Source organism: Sabethes cyaneus, chromosome 2 (assembly GCF_943734655.1).
Source record: "Sabethes cyaneus chromosome 2, idSabCyanKW18_F2, whole genome shotgun sequence".
NCBI classification, from domain to species: Eukaryota; Metazoa; Arthropoda; class Insecta; order Diptera; family Culicidae; genus Sabethes; species Sabethes cyaneus.
In genome coordinates this window covers 98587419-98607074 of record NC_071354.1, presented here as the reverse complement: position 1 = coordinate 98607074, position 19656 = coordinate 98587419, and the positions used below count along the sequence as shown (strand labels likewise).

General features: G+C 39.2%; 4 protein-coding genes across 4 annotated transcripts; 1 reads left to right on the top strand and 3 right to left on the bottom strand.

Moving 5' to 3' along the window:
* Nucleotides 1-3273: 3273 nt before the first annotated feature.
* LOC128734446 (glycosyltransferase 25 family member) lies at nt 3274-12158 on the bottom strand. Its single transcript, XM_053828649.1, has 5 exons — nt 11916-12158; nt 11622-11850; nt 4425-4954; nt 4148-4351; nt 3274-4082 (listed from the first exon to the last, which is right to left on the bottom strand). The coding sequence occupies exons 1-5, from the start codon at nt 12095-12097 to the stop codon at nt 3413-3415; spliced, it is 1815 nt and encodes a 604-aa protein (XP_053684624.1). The 5' UTR covers nt 12098-12158; the 3' UTR covers nt 3274-3412.
* On the bottom strand, nt 5535-7066 carry LOC128734447 (zinc finger protein 675-like). Its single transcript, XM_053828650.1, has 2 exons — nt 5714-7066; nt 5535-5649 (listed from the first exon to the last, which is right to left on the bottom strand). Exons 1-2 carry the CDS (start codon nt 7044-7046, stop codon nt 5645-5647), a joined length of 1338 nt encoding a protein of 445 aa, XP_053684625.1. The 5' UTR covers nt 7047-7066; the 3' UTR covers nt 5535-5644.
* An 861-nt stretch (nt 12159-13019) lies between the features above and the next one.
* LOC128737464 (uncharacterized protein C16orf52 homolog A) lies at nt 13020-13889 on the bottom strand. Its single transcript, XM_053832102.1, has 3 exons — nt 13671-13889; nt 13401-13613; nt 13020-13345 (listed from the first exon to the last, which is right to left on the bottom strand). Exons 1-3 carry the CDS (start codon nt 13771-13773, stop codon nt 13158-13160), a joined length of 504 nt encoding a protein of 167 aa, XP_053688077.1. The 5' UTR covers nt 13774-13889; the 3' UTR covers nt 13020-13157.
* Nucleotides 13890-16416: 2527 nt separating this feature from the next.
* On the top strand, nt 16417-19652 carry LOC128734356 (uncharacterized). Its single transcript, XM_053828517.1, has 2 exons — nt 16417-17924; nt 18124-19652. Exons 1-2 carry the CDS (start codon nt 16524-16526, stop codon nt 18361-18363), a joined length of 1641 nt encoding a protein of 546 aa, XP_053684492.1. The 5' UTR covers nt 16417-16523; the 3' UTR covers nt 18364-19652.
* Nucleotides 19653-19656: the final 4 nt, after the last annotated feature.

The window sequence follows — 19656 nt, the reverse complement described above, 5'->3', positions numbered from 1 at the left end:
TTGGTTCAATAGGTAAATTGAACGGAAAGTCTTAGGTTCGTAGTTAAAATTCAGAAACGAGTTTGCTGGTAAAGTAAACCGCCGTATTCCGTTGTTATTTAAATAATAGGGGTATTCACGTAGCGCTTGTTATGTTGCGTATGCGGAGTATTGCGTATTTATGCTGCCGCTACTCTACCGCTTCCATAGAAACCGGAACTGCTATGCGAATTGCGGCAGCATATACACGAAGTACACCGTTTACGCAACATAGCAAGCGCTACGTAAATACCCCTAATGTTTGTTTTATGAATAAAATATAGAATTTCAATAATAAAAAAACTGCGTATTAATTTGTATTTTTCGCTGGTTGAACAGGTAAGCTAAACCACCACGAGTCGCCACTGACTTAGAGTCTGGAAAACAGAACAGCTGCTGGAGGAGTGGAAGAAATGAGTAATATACAAGAAGGACCACATTGGAATGTGAGTACTATTAATCGATCACCATTCTCTACGCCGTCTCTAAAGTGCAGATGATCATTTGTGGGATTTGTAGATTTGTGGGATCAAACCGGTTTGGTGAACGGGCGATGACAACGCAGCACAAAGACTTCAACAGATCCTCTAAGTGTCGCGAATATTAAGTACCTAGGCACCCTTATTTATAGATTTCAAGGCCGCCTACGATACTATCGACCGTGAAGAGCTATGGAAAACAGGACGAACACTGCTTAAGGCCACGATGGACGGTAAGTAGTGCTATGTAAGGCTATCGGGCGCGTTATCAAGCCCGTTGGAAACACGCAGGGATTATGACAAGGCAATGGTATTTTCTGTCTCTTGTTCAACATCGCGCTAGAAGGTATGAAACATGCGAGGTACGACCTTCCATAAACCTAGCCAATTTATCTGTTTCGCTGACGACGTGGACATTGTCGAAAAGACGTTCCAGGCGGTTGCTGAGCAGTGTACCAAAGTGAAACGTGAAGCAGTGAAGGTTCGATTAGTGGTGAATACGTCTAAAACCATGTATTTATTAGCAGAGCAGTGGGAGTTCTGCTTCCTCAACTACGAAAACATCTGGGGCGCACTTAGGCGTAGAGTTCCAGATAAGCTAGTTCACCTCATCGAGGCTAAGTACGAGGCGTTCTCGTGCAAGGTTTTACACGACGGTGTCTTGTCCGACCACATAAGGGTTACTGCTGGCGTGAGACGTTATGTTGGAGTTGAGAGTTGGAGCAATTGACAGAAGACCAAATAGAGGATTGCCTTGGAATCCTCTAACGATGGAGTAGCTAAATAAACTCGACCTAGCCGATGGCATTGTCTTGCTCGCACAACACCGAAACGATATGCAGAGCAAGTTAGATGACCTCCCGAGAGCTCCCAGGCAGCAGGTCTCACAGTCAATGTAGCAAAAACTAAGTCTATGGTAGTGAACAATTCCACCAACGTCACAGTATCGGGATAACAAGTTGAGCAAGTAGACGCCTTTCAATATCTTGGTAGTCAGACAACGCCCGATGGTGGTACCAAGACTGATATAGCCACACGGATCAGCAAGGCCAAGGGTGCCTTTGCAGGCCTGCGAAACATTTGGCGCTCAAACCAACTCACTCGACGTACGAAAACCCGAGTCCCGAATTCAAACGGTAAATCGTACTGCTGTATACGTGGTGCGTTTCGCGGAGCGCGAAGACAACGCAAAACTGGCAGGTATTCATTAACCGATGCCTGCGATACATCATTCGTGGCTGAGGAACTCCATCGTCGGTGTCATCAACGGTCGATATCGATTATATCACTTATAATGCCACCTCGTGGTCAGCATTCCACTTCACAAAATGGAGGATTCCTACGCGGGCGGCGATATCGTGGTTTCAATAGCCGCCGTCACCACCGAGTTGCTGAGTTGGCTCGGCGCGGCAACAGAATGCGAGAACAGTACCACCTCGTGGCCGAACTGATTCACTGGTAGCAGCCTCCCTTCGCGGGCGGCGATATAGTTGTCTCAAAAGTCGCTGTTACCGTCGGGTTACTACTAAGGCTCGTTCGCTGATCGTCGAGAGATTCCACTGGTTACACGGGGTTCCTGAACGTACCCGGTCGATATGATTAACGGGTGGTTTCAAAACTGCTAACGTGGACGAGGAAGCGCGTGCTCCGTACAAAGCAACTTGGCACTTCACACTTTAGATTTTTTTGTCACCTAACGAAAGAAATTAACTTTAGATAGCTGAGACCTGGTACAATTCGTGTCTGTTACTAGAAAGAAGGCCGTCCGTAGGGCGGACGGCGTATTTATTCAACTCCGCCCAATTTTGCAAGTCATGCTGGCATCTCGCGTAGCTGTCAACGTTGGTCCACTGACAGGCAGGCAGTTGCGTCAATGTATACGGGTTTTGTCGGAGTTGTTATGGAGGGATATTAGGAGCGGGATTGGGATTTTATTTGAATTTAAATTAGGTATATTTAACTCAAGAAAGGTAATTAGAATAGCATTTTAATCTTAACGCAATATATATATTAAGTATTAGATTATTTGAGTTAGAAAACATATTAGATTAATTAGATTTAGTTTAAAATACAAAATATAGAAATTTAAATGAAAATTTAGCTCTCGTGCATTACGAACGAGGTTTGCAGAGAAGCACTCGCTGGAATCCACAAGGACAGCGTAGAAGAGGCAGACCCAGAGGCTCATGGCGACGCAGCTTAGCCAACGACATCCGGGCTGTAGACGAGAACCTGTCCTGGCGACAGGTAAAAGCCATGGCGGCTAACCGTCAGCAGTGGAGATCTCTGATTTCATCCCTTTGTCCTGCCGGACCGGTCGACATGGACACATAACGGAAGTCGTGCTCACTACGGACTCCACAAGACGGGGACTTGAAAGCACGAACGTCGTGTGCTTATAACTATCTTGAGCGGTGTACGTAAGAACGGTGTATGGAGGAAAGGGATGAACCACAAGCTGGCGCAACTCTTTGGCGAACCCAGTATCCAGATAGTTACTAAAGCTGGAAAGATACAATGGGCGGGACATGTCGTGAGAATGCCGGATAATAACCCCACAAAAATGGTGTCTTTCTTTCGCTTTAACGTTACAGTTCTATTCGAGTTTGCAACCTCCAAGCACTACCCGGTATAGTAAACAAGAACGTAATCCTACATTAAACACTGTTGCTTATCGATTTGGTCCCACACATACGACAATTTGCAGACAATATATTTTGAGATATTTTCATAAAATATGTATTATAGTATAATTATATAAAATTTTAATCGTTTAATAAGGCACTTAAATTTTTGGTAATGGTTTCATTGCTCTCGAAAATGTCGCTTAGCTTAGATTTGTTAATTTCGATCCTTCAACTCTTAACTGCTTTAATAATTCAATTTTTAGATTAGCAGGCAAAGTATTCCCAATGCTATAGCTCGTTTCTTCTATTCTTAAAATCCAATTCTTGCTCATCTTGAGTTGTGGCAGCATCGAACAGTATATTACTGCTCAGCTGTTCTTTATTACCTTTCTTTTCTGCAAGTGAATCCACAGTATCGTTGTGCGTTTCAGTTATGCTATCAATTCTAATCGAGTCTTCCGTGTCCGAAATGTACCCATCGTCTCCGGTGTAGTGGGTTGGATAAAGTAGCAACGGTGCAGCACTCCACGCAACGAGATTACGATCTTTGAAGTGTTCTGCCCAAGTGTCGTTTGGATGTTTATCAAACATAATCGGTAGATATTCATCCACAGGAACTAGCTTCTTCAGCGGCTGCTCCGATAGTAGTTTTTTCGCCCCTTGCAATGATATTAAGTAGCCTAGGGTCCAATACGAGTAACCTGCTTGTACCATGGTTTTTGATCCGGTTACCCATTTTTCGTCATTCTCTTGTAACCGTTTTCGACCTAAGTAAATAATATCCCAGCCACCGATAGATCGTGCCTCCTCCAATAATTGAAAAACACGCCGCCTAAAGTATGGCTCAAAGCGAATGTCATCTTCTAAGATTAGTACTTCTTGTTGCTCAAGTTCAACCATTTTTTCCCAGATGTAGTAATGACTTAGAAAGCAACCAATTTCTCCCATCGTCATAGGTCTGCGAATGTTAATGGGTCATTATTGCTTGAACACTATCAATAATATTGAACTAATTATAGTCACCTTTGATGATACGGATCGGCATATCCGGAAAGAAACTCGATTCCAATTTCACGCAAAACTTCATCATTAAGTTGTTTACCATCAACAGCCGGAAAGGACTCAACTTCCAAACCTAGTTGGTCAAAATTATTGATCATTTTATTACGTCGTTCAGGTCGTCTTTTCAAGTTTATCATGTAAATGTGGGATACACTTAGTTTATCTCTGAAATTTAGTAAAGTGGTAAAATGAATTAGATTTACTACAGTCTTTGATAAATTTGGGTACGACAGCTTACTTAGGAACATGTGTTACGAAAGTTTTCATATCGTCTTTCAGGTTCAGTTCTCCATATTCATTAATAATAAATAACTTGATATTTGTTAGCTGATCAAGGTCCTTATCAATTGCTTCGCCTTGCTCCAACGGCACCAAAAGATAGCCATATATGATAGCATTTGAAATATACATAGGAATTCCGCTGTAGTTTGCGGACATGGCGAAAATGATAATATCATCCTGAGGTCCCTTGTACTGTCCCGGTGGCAATCGTTTGGCGTCGAAGGTAAGATTGATTGACTGCATTACATTGATATTGACCATCACAGCACTGTGCACCATCGGTACCTGGAACTGACCGGATTTATCGAAATTGAGGATTTCTTTGTATTCATCCGTTCGTTGGTAGTAGTAATCGGCTGTCATGCCACACCAAAAATTGGAATAAAGGCCGTCGGATAGCAGCATCGGAGCTACGACCGGTAGATTCAGACTGACTAGTTTGTTAAGAGATTTCGGGTCCGTGAGAAAAGCATCTGCGTCAAGGAACTGAAATTGGGAATACATGAAAGGTCGTAATTATTAATAGTATCATTCCATGATATGATCAGTTTTACCAGAATTCAGATTACATACACATTTAGCACTAGTAGGAATAAAAAGGGCATTGAAACGTTCAACTGGGCAACTATATAACGCCCTGGCAGGTGTTGTGGGTTCAAATCCGGTTCTAATCTCTGATTATAGCTTGGTTTGACCCATGCACCTTCCAGCATTGGACAAAAGATAAGAGTCACAACGACAACTTGTTAAGCATAGTTACCTATTACCATCCCCCCCCCCTTCCTTTCCACTCTTTCCCCTTTATTCCCTAAAAAAATCCTTCATTACTTTCTCTTACCGTCCCTTCATCAATTGTAGAATCATCGCTTCAAAAAAAAAAAAAAATATATTAATATATGCCTGACCGCATTTCAAGGTCATGACTAAAATCACGAGTTTGGTCAACTATATAACCCATAATAACAGTAAGTAGTGTAGTTTTAATGTTAACTCTTCGATAGAAATGAGTGATAACAATGAAATATTATAATGTTAGAGTATGTACAATTTTATTTAAATAGTCAACAACTGCGTTAGTTTTTGGTATTTCATGGCTTGTAGTTGTTAAAATAACGCCGCAGCTACTACATCTCTCGTAAGCTTTTACTATTGTGCGCTTTGATGCATAAACGATTTTTACGCTAAAAATAAATAAAAATCAAGATAGTGATAGAATTTTTAAGCATTTCAAGTAGCCGTGAATACCTCTGTGACGTTTAACGTGCATCGAAAGATGGTCGCTTCGCATGAACGCTAGCTGACATATGTGACAGACAAATTTCTTCTCTCCGGTATGCTTCCGGCGGTGTCGCGATAGCTCAAATGAACGAGCATACATCTGCTCACAATCTTCCCAGGGACATTTGTACGGGAATGAATCGCTATGCAAAATTTGATGAGCTTTCAGATGACTAGACCGGGTGTAGCTTTTATCGCAACCGGGAAATTCGCATCGATGATTACGCGGTAAATTTGGAGCCGGAGCCTGAGTTTTCTTCTTGTGCTTCTTTGCCTTACTGGCAATAGCTGAGAGTTTCGTTGTTCGCGTTTCTTTCACTCTTTCAGGATTTTTGATGACCTTTTCTATCACGAAACCATCAATATTGTGCCGTTTCATGTGGCTTCGCAAATGATCACTCCGCCCAAATGTTGCCGTACATTCCGGACAAGCATAGCTGCGTTCACCTGAATGCTTGCGAAAGTGTCGCTTTAATGTCTCTGCCCGAGAAAAACGAAGTTCGCATCCTTCCCACGTGCAAGCATACGGAAGCTCTCCTGTATGAGACCTTAGGTGGGCAGTAACATGGGATGATTTGGTGTATGCTCTCCCACAACCCTGCCAAGGGCATAGATATCGCCGCGCTTTGGTAGATGTGATCCGCATTGTTTGATCCTGATTTGAAATTTGTACGTACTCATCAGGATCTTCTTCCAAAAGAATATAGTTATCTTCTAAATTTATATCGGCATTGTACAGATGAATTACTCGAGAGTTGGACGCTATATGTGTTTCATTATGATCCGAATCATAGACTTCTGCATCACTCATCGCATCATCAGTGGCAATGTTTTCTAAATCATCAGTCTCGTTTTCTACTTTAATATTCTTGAAGGTCTCAGTTTCCGTCTCTGTAGTATGCTCAGAAACATCATTTTCGTTTCCTTGAAACACCAGCTCCAAACGCTCATTTTGAAGCAAAAATTTCAGGCCACTTTTATCTGGATCGTCTTTCTTATTCGCTTCTACACCAGGATGAGGCTCCCATTTGCAAACCAATTCGCCAGAGTGGATTCGTTCGTGAGCCTTCAGATGTTCCAGTTGTAAGTAGTACTTTCCGCAGTTAGGTTTCGTACATTCGTAAACCGCAATATTTTCCGGTTCTGCTTTGACTTCGGATGAGTTGTCCATCAAATTTTCGTTCGCACAGGAACCAACGCCCTTCGTTTTAATAGCCACTGCCGTCGAATCATTTTCCAGCAGATACTGAAGTATCGTAATATTTGTTGGAAACAAATCACCATCCCCATTAGAGGTCATTACAATGTTGGGACTGAATAACGAAGAAACCTTACAATATAGTTTAAATTTGATAACGTTTTGCAGAATAAAAACTTTCACAACTAAAGTGATTAGAAACGTCAAAAAGTCTTCCACTGATGGAATCGAACACAAATATCCCTGTGGCTGCGCATGCAAAACAGAGACTACACGCTAATAACTTTTACACCATCATATTGGCTGAATTGGGGAGTCTCGAAAATCATAATTTTTTACTTGAGGCCCTTTTTTCATGACTTTTAAACCACTGATGTCAGTATCAAATAAAAGGTACCTACATATTTCAATAAAAGATATTCGATCGAATTAGATTTTTAATATTTGACACTATCAAAAATAGTTTTCGGTATTTTTCGTTGCACGATTCTTTAATCCTCAAAATCAGCATAATATTTATTTGTATTTGAGATCAAGTTTGACATACAATTTTTTAGACATAAAATTTGACAATGCAATAAATATCGGAATATTTTTTTTATTTAGATTATAGTCACTTTAACCAGCTTTGGATCATTCGTGACTTCTGCGGCGTGAGACGTGAATGCTAACCACTACGCCGGGACTGACCCCCACAACTATCGGAATAAATAAAGACGTATTTTTCATTTCTCTGGCAGCTTAAAACTTGTGTGCCGTATCAACGCACTTAAAAAAGCACAAAATTCGGTATAATTTTACCAAAATCCTACTGAACGTTCGGTAAAATGTCGGCGATGAAGCTACAGGATACTGAATAAGTAGCACACTTTTGTCATTTCTGGTTGCTGCAACCTATTTATGATTGAATTAAGTCATTAATCGGTTACCACAACTAGTTAATAACAACTGTGCTAGTAGGGAAGACACGATAACTTTAATATGTAAAACGGCACACTCCTCTGGATAATTGTAAGGATTTGGTAGGAGGATCAACTACCGGAAAATGGATGTAAGGCGTGGTTTGTCGCATCTACAGAAAGGGCGATTGCTGTGATTACCCTACAGGGTGCTCTTCCAAATTATGTTACCACTCCGTGATTGTACAAAGTACCAATTGCATAGTACTTGGGAGTAGCATGACATTCTCATTGTGCAACGTCTACTGTTTCAATACTTTAAAAATTGACCAATAACGACGCCGGCCACGACTAAAAGTCTGTACCGTGGACCCCCGTTCGTTTGACCGTTTTTAATCTGAACACTTTTTAATTTGCACCCCGTTGGTTTGCGCGACGTGCAAATTAAAAATGGTTCAAACTTCATGCTTAACATGACGTCATTTGCTTATGCAGACAATGCGCATAAACGCGATTTGTTTGTACTGATCTAGCGTGTTTAATCTGTTTCACATTGCGTTTTCCCAACGATTATGATAGAAATCCGATCGGAGAATGAAATATTCGCTGCTTCCAACTTCCAACTGAATCAAACCACCAAAACAATAACAAAGAGAAAGGCGACCAGTTCACACAAGTTCCAGTATATTTAGATTTGCCAGTTGTTCAAATTAAAAACTAACCCCGTTAGTTTGCATGAGGAATCGTTCAAACGAGCGGGGTTCCACTGTACTACATTAGAAAAGGAAGGAAAATTAGTCCGATACTTGTTGCTAGAGAACGCGGGTACCTCTGTATCTCCACAAGTATCCGGGGATAAGATTTGTGTTAGCAGGGGAAGGTTCATCTTGGTAGATTATATGATCCGACAACACAATGCGCGCATCAGCGATTACATTTCATCCATTATAAAAACTTTCCGCGATCACCTGTATCCACCTTTTCGCTCGCTTAATGGCAGCTAGTGGGTACACTCTTCGACAACGTTTATTTGCTTTTGGGAACTCTGCTCACGTCTGCTTGAAAGTTCAACAAAAACAATTTTGGCTGGAAATATCAATTTGACGTGAAGAAAGTTGTACCCACTAGCCGCCGTCGTTTAGAAAGCGTGTGCGACATAGCCAAGCAAAGCAAAGCCTGGGTGCTAATTCCGTTATCGAAATTTGACCTTCTGTTTTTATCGTTTTTATACGAGACTTCGCAACCAGCTGTTCGAATACAGGACAGTGCGGGGTCAGTGATCCGATCCTATTGACTCTAAAAGCCTCCCCCAGCCGAGATTCGAGCATACGACTGGCTTATTAGACCAGCGTCTTACCTCGAGGCCAACTGGGAGGTGTGCGACATACTGGGGGCTGAATTGGATTCGATGATACGAATATTACGCTTTGGACATTTATTTCCGTAATAGCGAATTCATAAATTAACCTGCCTCGTTTAGCACTGTTTTAAACGAAGTGCTGTCAAAGCGTTCATAAATTAACCGAGATTGCATCTCGGTTAAACTGATAGCCTTCCGTTTGAAGCGCAGGTTAAAACTGTCTAGCATTACGGTTTACGAGTTGAACTGTCAAACTGCCCGTATCTAATCTAATCTAATCTCACACTAACGCAGCCAATTCTTGAAGGCATCCTGGAAAATGACGATTACTTGAATCAATCATTTTTCTTGTCAACGGCCAGGCCAACTGCGCAGCATGTACCGCAGAGAGAATTCCAAGGAATCAAGTGGAACCAGAAAAAATATCTAATTCCATTAAACTCCTTGAAATCAAGGGAAGGAAGAAAGCGTGAACCTCCCGTACCAAACGCTTCCCGTACACATAGATAATGATTTATTTACAATCGTTGGGAGTATCTTTGCTAATAAAGGTTAAGTGATACTCCGGACCCTCAGGGATGAACTAATGGTATTTAGACCAGAAGCCAGGCTGCAATTGGCCAAGGATATAGCGCCTTATTTCGCTCTCTGAAAATAGATTAGTTTGCCAAAAATATTAGTTTAAATCATATAATACTTAAAAATAAAGTCGTGTTGTTTAATGGTTGCCTAAAACTACATTTGTAAGGTTAGGAACTGAAAACCGCACGACCCCGCACCTCCTAGCTTGGCTACTCAATTATACAAATTGAAGTATTTCCAGGTATGGCCACGTGGAGGCGCTAGGTAGGGGCTTGGGATGGCTAGAGCTATGTTGGGCGCTTCTTCCTAGTTGCCTTCCCCATTTCATACCCGAACTGTCAAACTGCCCGTATCGTTCATTAATTTCGGGTTCGAGTTAGAAGGTTAATTTATGAATTCGCTATAAGTAAAACATGAACTAGTTCTGCGAGAATTTCAGTATAGACGAAAAGTATTGTATCCGGCTTGTTAGATGAGGTTGACGATTTATCACGAAAGTTTTGATTTTCTCGCAAATTTAAGATAAGCATATCGAGATCATCAAAATCATGCGTTCTAGTAAACGTAAACGAACTGTTACACTGAAAACTTTACCACTCAACGAATTTACCATACGTTTTATTCGTTTCTAACGCATATGCAGCTAATATCGATAAACGATTTTTTATAAGTTGTTCTTTTGTTATTGCATTTAACTTGTAAAAAGTTGAATAAATAACAATTCAGTTTCACAATACAATTATTGCGTACTACTAGCACTTGAAATATAACGTTTAAGTACGTTATTTTAGTGATCAAAATTAACGATATTTTCGATACAAGGGGGATATTTTTGGAAACCTTTCGAATCAACACGATCCCGCGAACACAACGCATATTCGCAGTGAGTCAGATAACACAGTAGAGACTCCTATATTCCGCTCTTCACATGAGTCGAATATCATTAATTACAATACAAACTACTATTCAAAACTGCTGGTTCGAATTTAACCCTCTAACGGGCAACATCGTAAAAACGATGCGATCAAGCTAATGACTATTTTATCTTGAAAGTACACTCAAAAGAACCTTAGGTTATGATTTTCATGCAAAAATAATTATCTGGAGCAGCGCCAGGTAAGAAAAAGTCCAATTTCTCTTTTCCGTTTTTCATGTCTATCGCTCTAGTATAATCAATATACATATTACAAAATTGAAATGAAGCATAAAATTTACTCATAGAAAAAATTTCATGTCAATCATTTTGTTCTAGATGCCCTTTTTCTTCAAAAGTAAAAAAGGGAATATTCGCGCATTAATTATTTTCGGAATTTTTCGGAATTTTTGTTTTCGAAAGATGATAACTTTTGAATGCATGGTCAGAATATTATGATATTAGTATCAAAATGTCAAGAAATCTGTTCTGAACACATTTTTCATATTGCCAATTAAAAACAAATTTCGTATGCGGCTCTGGAGCTCCAAAAGCGAAGGCCGTCTACAGACGGTCTTACCCGTTAGAGGGTTAATATTATCACAGTCTACGAAGTTTTTGGCAAATACCTTGTAAAATAATTGTTAAAAGAATACTTAATTTTCCACTAGAATGCCAGGGATTTAATAAAACAGGAACCGATCTGCATAGTAGGGATAATGTCCCGTAACGCTGGAATGTGTCAACGAGTAAGGGTTCCAAAAGCTACTCTCAGTTTTTGTCTAATGCTTTAAAAATTGCAGCAAAATTAAGCAGAAAACTTGTGTCAAAATGATCAATTCGTCCAACAACTGTGTAATCTTTACAACATCTTTACTATAATAGACGTTTGTCATTATAAACAAAATAAAGAAATGGCTTACCAGAATGTAATCCGCCCACATAAAACGTGCCTTTTCGAGAGCTTCCTGTTTTAACCGGATAACATCCGCAAAACGCTGTTCGGACCAGTGAGTGCTGCTGCTTTCATCGGAGCGTTTCTTCGCGTCACTGCGATAACCAAAGTCGACATTGTGATACAGTTTGGAAGTTCTCTTTAACCAAGCTTTCGTGATTTCAACACTTCTATCCTCGTTGTGGTCCGAACGGATCCTACAAGAAACAAAACGGAAAAACTAAGCACGCAAGTTGAAATTTATGTTTCATCTACCAATTACCAAAGTGAAATTCGATCTTTCGGATAATCCAAACTTTCGAGATAAGAAAAGAAATACGGCAGTGTATGTTCTTTGTTCCGAATTAGTGTTACGATGAAAACTTTCGGCTTTTGGTACGTAACTTCTCCCAACACACCATTCAAAATAAAAGCCACAGTAATTGATGCAAATAAGCGTAACATTTTTATAGTAATACTTTTTTTCTAATTCAAATTCCGGCTATTTTTTATGATGACGGCGACAATGTGTACTTTACTGTCACTTTCATTATGCTTTCACACTTGCGATAATCAACCTCTTACCAACACCATCAGAGAACAAAAAATGTAGGTATGTTTATGTTTGTTTTTATGCTGTTTTCTTTGCTTTAATTCTATACATATGGTACGTTTAGCATTTTTGTTCCTTCATCTCACCAATAATGAAAGTGATGCAAGTATTCTGTCGTTTAGTTATATGAGAACGTTTTTTCGTATATCGTATAACAGCATCGCTGACTGAATCAAAACGAGTCGTATAACAATTCAACTACATGATTATTTTTCGTAATTACTGAAGTCTAGAACAATTTCGTTGCACTAAAATATTTTGCCAAGGTCCTATAGATAGTCATTGGCGAAACTAGGGTCTAAACCCCCGCCGAGAGATTTAGCTCCCCCCCTAAAAAAAAGGACTTGGCCGACCAAAGAAACGGTCGAAAAAATGCCAAGCAGTCGTTTCCATTCAACCCGATCTTGGGCCACTCAGCACTCACCGTCCCATGCGTTTTAATGCCGAGGGTCCTATGGATAGTTATGACTTCGTTTATCAACTACAAACATTTTTAGCTAAGAAGTCATAAGACTACAAAATGATTACAGTATGTATCCTTAATTCCTGTAATACACTTTTGAACCTACACTAACTGCAAAAAGTGTATTGGAATAATCTTGGCACCTATTCGAGTTAATATATGCACCTCTTTACGTATAGGCTATTCATTTTGCAGCTTCCACAGATAGCCTTATTCTTAGGTTATCTACGTTATCCTCTACAGTAAAAATATCTTTGAATATTCGGATTATGACATGGCAATCATTGTAATGTATAAAATAATATCACGCCTTTAATTCCTGAATTAAGTGCTAACAAAATCCTAAATTTATAAATATGGAAATTTGCTCAATTCCATAGATTTGAAACTCCGTTGATAATAGATAAAATACTGTGTCCATTGTCTCGTTAGCCGAAAACAGGTTACCGTTAAAATTGCGGTAAGCAAACTTTTTCCGCAAATAACTCCGAAATGACCGTGATCCACAAGGCCAGCACAAACATAATGTACGAGATTCCGACCTGATGTGAATGAGGGAGGTGATACGCCTGGCCACCAATGTCGTCAACATCAAAGCCAAGCGGAAATATTACCGCGGCTAAACAGAACAGAATCACTAAAGAAAATCGAATTAGTGTTAAACGCGATTAAATCCTAAGGCAAAAACTTACTTGCGGTGAACCCTACCCATCGAGCGTAAGGAATCACATTACGATCCCAATTGCTGGAGGCTAACAGAATGATCGTAGTTGTAATGCAAATGCAGCCCACAAAAATGCAGATGAGAGCGATCAACCATTCCGGTTGTAATTCCGGGGTAAAACACACTTGAGGTCGATTATAAAGTGTCATACAGGTCCACATCAAACCAAGCCGAGTTTCTCCTGAGAATAATACAGTAAATCATAAACTTACTCAGAAAATAAACAATCTAAACTTACCCCCTACACTAGTCACCACCCAGTCTGGCATAGCAAGACTGACGATAGCACAGACATCGGCGGCCAAAAACAGACCTGCACTAATAGTAGTTAGTTTATCCATTGTGCTAAGCCGAAAGTTTTACATTTTACGATAGAATACCAGAGAAGACATTTTTGTCGTTCGACAATAAACTGATTTTTAATCGTAGAATTGAAAAAAACTTTTGCCCTTCTTTGCTTTGGTCCGTACAATGACAGTTCGTTGGCATGATGATTAATGATAATGACAGTTAAATATTAGACAGCACAGTTGCCACATTCACTGTGAAAATTAAATATTACCAAACAATTTTTTTTCCAATTCTATTTTGGCCATCACAAATTATTTTCTAAGTTTTTGTCACCCCCTTTCGAAATTGGATTCAAAAATCGGGGGATAAAATATAGACAGATCTTAGTTGAAGTTTTATATGTAAAAACAATTGTCTGTGAAATTCATTTTCAGATTTATAACTTATTATATATATTACAGCGTACCAAGTGTTGATGCTGCTGGGCTCACACGACCATTATGGAACAAATATTTACATATTTATTTTGGTGCGATTTTCAACTCGTAACTCTAAATAAAATTAAAAACACATTAGTGGCAACATCGTTACACAATGATGGATCGAATTGCGCTTATTATTAAAACACTTCACAAAATTTCAACAAATAAGTCTTATTATAGTTTCAATCAAATCCAGTATTAATCCGATTATTTCAACTACAATATAAAAAAATAGAGCATTTACAAGACAATCGACATGGTGACTTGCTGATACTGAAATTGCGTTTGCCCTGTGACTTAACAATCCGCCCAATCCGTAGATGCTCCACGGGAAAGCAATATCAATATCAGCAATGCTGTAAGTTTATTGATGAACCATCTTTTTCTTCTTTTTTTTTGTTTTTACGTAGGACGTCTTACTGAAAGGTAGCAAAGATACGAATATAATTCTAAAAAATAAAAAAATGCGAGCGTCCGAAAAAAAATTGCAGGTTTTAAGCGCAAATAGGGTACGGGAGGGTATTTTCAACAGGTTTCTAAATTCAGCGTGTTTGCCTTTTCATTCGTCAATAAATACTTTCAATACTTTGCTGACATACAATTTTAATATATTTTAACTATTTTCTCGAGACTGTAAGTAATCTACTATTTTTTATTCAAAGAACGTCAAAACCACCTGTTTTGCTACTAGAACTAGGTCGAAAAAATAGATACCATCGCTTAATGGGATGAAAATACCCTCCCGTTCTTTAAGTAGATTATTTCTTAACCAATTTGAAAGGTATTTGTATCCGTTGGTCAGAAATCTTTCTACAAATTGAATGATAGAGTGAAAACAATTCAATTTTAAATATTCACTACTGATAAATTCATAAATATTGACATAATGTTGACATATCAATTCTGGCGCTACCAGCATCTATACATCTGCGATTGCATTCGTATCCATCGTTAAAACACATAGACAGGCCGTACCTACCCCTACCGGCAGGCTTGGCATGCACTTTTCGCCTTGATTTTGCTCTTTTGATTACTGCACCTCCGGCAAGCAAAAATTGTATACAATATTACTGAAGAAAGTAATGTTTTATCTTTTGTATTTACGGCGCTATAGGGCTGCAATGCCGTTGGTAGCAAAAAGAGTGCTCTGTTAGCTCCCAACAGGGTAGCAGCCTTATAGCGCCGTAAATACAAAAGACAAAACATTAGTTTCTTCAGTAATATTGTAGATAATGACTAACTCTACGAATGCCCCATACACCGATTTTTAAAATTTTACTTGACTGAGGTGAATAATCAAAAGAGCAAAATCGAAGCGAAAAGTGTATGCCACAGCCTGCCTACCGGTTACAAATTATTTCCCTTTATGCCACCCTGAACGAATTTGTTGTCCTAAACGTAAAATATGTTTATAAACGTGCCACTATTTTTTACGTTCGGCAGTTTGGATCGATATTATTTCACATTATTAAAATGGTTTAAATAGCTAGAGTTTTGTCAATATTTAAGAAAAATCTTCAACAGTCCAGAATTAGGCCTTAGAGCGACAGGTGGTCAGTGAGTTTTCACCGGGCTCCTCATTGCCTTAAGCTAGGGGGAACCGAAAGTGCTGAGACATCCCCTCAACTGTGAATTCTTAAAAAAATAAATATAAAATAATAATATACAGTCCTAGGTCAACTGCTGGTATATCCCATGCGGATATACACCTTTATTTTCTCAAATGTAGAAATTATAATGATGAACACTTTATTCTACGTAGATTCACTTTTTTAAGTAAAAATAGCCTCCCTCGTCTGAATTCTTGTTTTTAATATATGATAATTTTTTAACAAAGTCAAAATGTTGCAATGCTAAGAAATGTTTTCTAAACACATTTTATATATATTGTCTATTTAAATAAAACAAACTTCGTATGCCGCTCTGACACTCTGAAAATGAAGACCATCTCTAGATCACCTTACCCGTTAGAGGTTTGATCAACGTTCGTCGAGTTGTTTCTTCTAGCCAACATTTTCTAAACCATCATTGAAGAAAAAAAAGTTCCTTATAAATATTTACCTATTTGAAATATATAGCGATAGTGAATTTTAAAAATAAAATGCACGCCATTCCATAATTGTTGAGTACCATGAATATTTAAGCCCTTTTGGGAGGCGGGGAAAATACAATCCTCCCATTCAGACAAGAAAAATATGTGTGAGGGATAAGTTTTAGTGCTTTAGTGTTAAATTGTAGCAGCGATAAAGTTGATGAGCCTTATTCGGTAGAATATGATATTATATCTGCGATTGTTCGCATTTTGAAGCAACTAGGTAATGCTGGAGACTGCATGCGAAAAATTATCCGCCATGAGTGATCAGGATGATCCTTTAGCTCAAACTCAAGCCACTCCTCGTAGCTCGCTTGGTTCTGGAGTGTTGTCATACAGTAATTCATCCATATCGCCTTCCACTAGCTCCAGTAGCTCACAAGGATCTGCGAAATCGGCCGTCAGTGAATGTCTTGGAGCATGGTTAAATTATTTGCAAATTATGAACAACTTTTGTGCCGCCGGATATCGATTGGCACAAACAATAGCTGCTCTAGAGCCATGGGCTACTCTTGATCAATCAACACAAACCGGTGGCAGTGGAGTACAACAGCAGCAAACACAGTCACAGCAGCAACAACCTTTTGTAACACCACAAATACCATCGCATATGGCTTTTCAATTTATTACGGCTTGGGATGATTTAGCACGCGCATCAGTAGTAGCTACGAGTACAGTAAAATCTCATATTGTGAGCGTTTTACAAGATTTTAAAACTCAACCGCTTAGCTCGGTGGACCAAGAAAATGATTTACAACATATTCGAGAGTATAATCAACTTATTTTGCAAGACAATGCTCAAACAATGATTAATCTCCAGCATCAGTTCTGTGTCGCTTCGTGCGACTCATTTGCACAACTCATGTGTTGCTATCAATGTCAAACTCAGGTTGGTTTTCCGCACGATCCTGAATGTCCTATGATACAGCATCCCATGTCAGCAGCAGCTGCTATAGCCCGAAGTGACCAGCGATCTCAAACGCCTTCGCCACATTTTGGTATGAAAATACAAGAAACTCGCTTATATGATCGTGGATCAATCTCAACTCAAGGCTCGTCGGATCATGGAACAACAGCTTATGAACAAACGCGTGGACCATCGCCTCATGATATTCGAGGACCAAGTCCCATACAGGGCTATCTGGATAACATTCGTGGTCCACTGCCGAATCCTGGACACCTTTCCGGAATGAAAGCTCCATTCTACCGTGGATCTCGAAGTCCGCTTAATTTTCCACTATTCACGCTGAACGGTCAACGGCGCTGGTCTGAAGCTGCAGCCGGGGAGGTGAATTCTGAATCGACGCTGGACGCCGAAAGTCAGATGCGTAGGTGGTCTATGCCATGGGAAGCTAAAGCAGACAAAACGACAGTTCACTGGAATCAAACTAGAATTATGCCCATATCCAAGCTAGCCGTTCCACAGCAGCAATCGAGCGGGGCCAAGTCATCCACCGGCGAACGCAGTCAAAGCACAACTCCGGATTCAACCTGGCACTCGTCGGTAACTAGTCAAGACGGTTTGGTCGAAGCCATTCAATTGCTCTCTTGCCGGCCGGTTTATCGGCTTCCACCGATGCCGCCACCAAGCATCGGACCACCCTTTGCAGAGGAGCCCACCGGAGCGGTAAGCAATGTTAGTTCACTAAATTCCTACCCTTAAATATATCTTTTAAAGTTGCTAATTTGATCACCAGGGCAAAAAAGTACTTAATAAACTAATTTTTGAACAGATAATAATTTTCGCATCGATTAACATAATCCAAAAGTGATGGTGTTCTTTGTATTTAAATCTTTAAGACTAATTTGTTTATTGTTTGTTATAGAATTTCCAACAACAGCAGCAGCAACAACAACAACAACAACAACAACCACAGTCAACTCAGCATCAATCATCATTTAGCAACAACAGCATAGGACTATACGGCATATGGACCCAACAGAATCCGCCAAGTAATCTACTTCGTCAATCAGCAACACAGGAGCGTGGAGGTGGCGGCGTGCCACCCTTCATGCAGTACATCCGGGAGCAAGAGGGTTCTCTCGATGAGAACCCACCGCCTTAGATGCGCGATATCTGAACAATTGTAACGGTTCAATCTCGATGATATTAGTAATCTCAATGTAGTTCTACGCTATATGATCGCCAAACCATCACACTGCAATTATTTTAATGGTGCGTTTACTCGTATAATCCAGTGTCATGAGAATTTTTAATTTTGTTGATTAGATGTTTTGAACTGACTGTTGTAGGATGTTGTTAAGTGTTTTAGAGAGGGATACTGCACAAATTACTGTTTTCCGATTTATTTAGTCATTTAGTCAAAAATTAGGTTCTCTATAGTTTTTAAATGTATAACAGGGCATGTGGCATGACAATTTCGATATCAATTTTATAGATCTGCAAGAAACAGTTTTATACATATTCGTTTTTAGATATAAATTATTCTTATTGCAGAATTGGTGGGTGTTAAGTCAAACCGGATCGATTCAGCAAGCGATCAAGAATTCTATAAGCTGCATTTTACTAATAATAAATAAATTTTACTGCATTTTACTCTAATCAGATAAAGTAAAGCATAAAATATGATATGAAATGATTTACTACAAACTACAAAAAAAACTACAAACAACACAGAGCAAGAAACTTTTAATTCGTTTTTCTTGAAATCAGAATTTTGTCGTTCGGTTCCGTCTGACTTAACGTCGACCAATTCAAAATATCTAAACGCAAATTATAATTTTTCTATGGAAGTAACTACAAAAATCTCTTCGAATACCCCTTTCGGGGAAAAAATTATATCTTATAACCAAATTAACTAGTTTTTAACAGTTACGTATTTCGATCCCCCACATAAATGTTCTGATGTCTACGTGGACTGCGAAAAAAAGAAACACGCAGGTTAATACAGGCGTTCTGTAACACGCCAAGATTTTGGAACAAACTTATATTTTTGAACACGCTTTAATTGTATGCCGTTCGTATCCGTGACTTTAAGGCTAGGAGTATCGATTTTTACCGCAACCATTACTAGTCGTTTGTGACCAAAATGCAAAAATGATCTTTTCTGTTTTGGATGAATATCAAATACAATATTGTTGAAAGAGAAGTCAAAAACAACAGTCGGGGGACGCTTCCGTTAAAACTTTGATATTACCCTGTTATGCTATATTAGTTCGCATTCCCTTGGCGTACAGTCCACCGATTAAATATTGTATAGGTAGTCGCCCAACACAAAATCTCACAAAATATCTGGATTAGTCGAAATAGCATTAAGGAATTTCGGCAGTTTTTGAAATGTTACATTTTTATGGTATCTATGTACTTGCAAAATGCTAATAAAATTTTCCAAACTTCA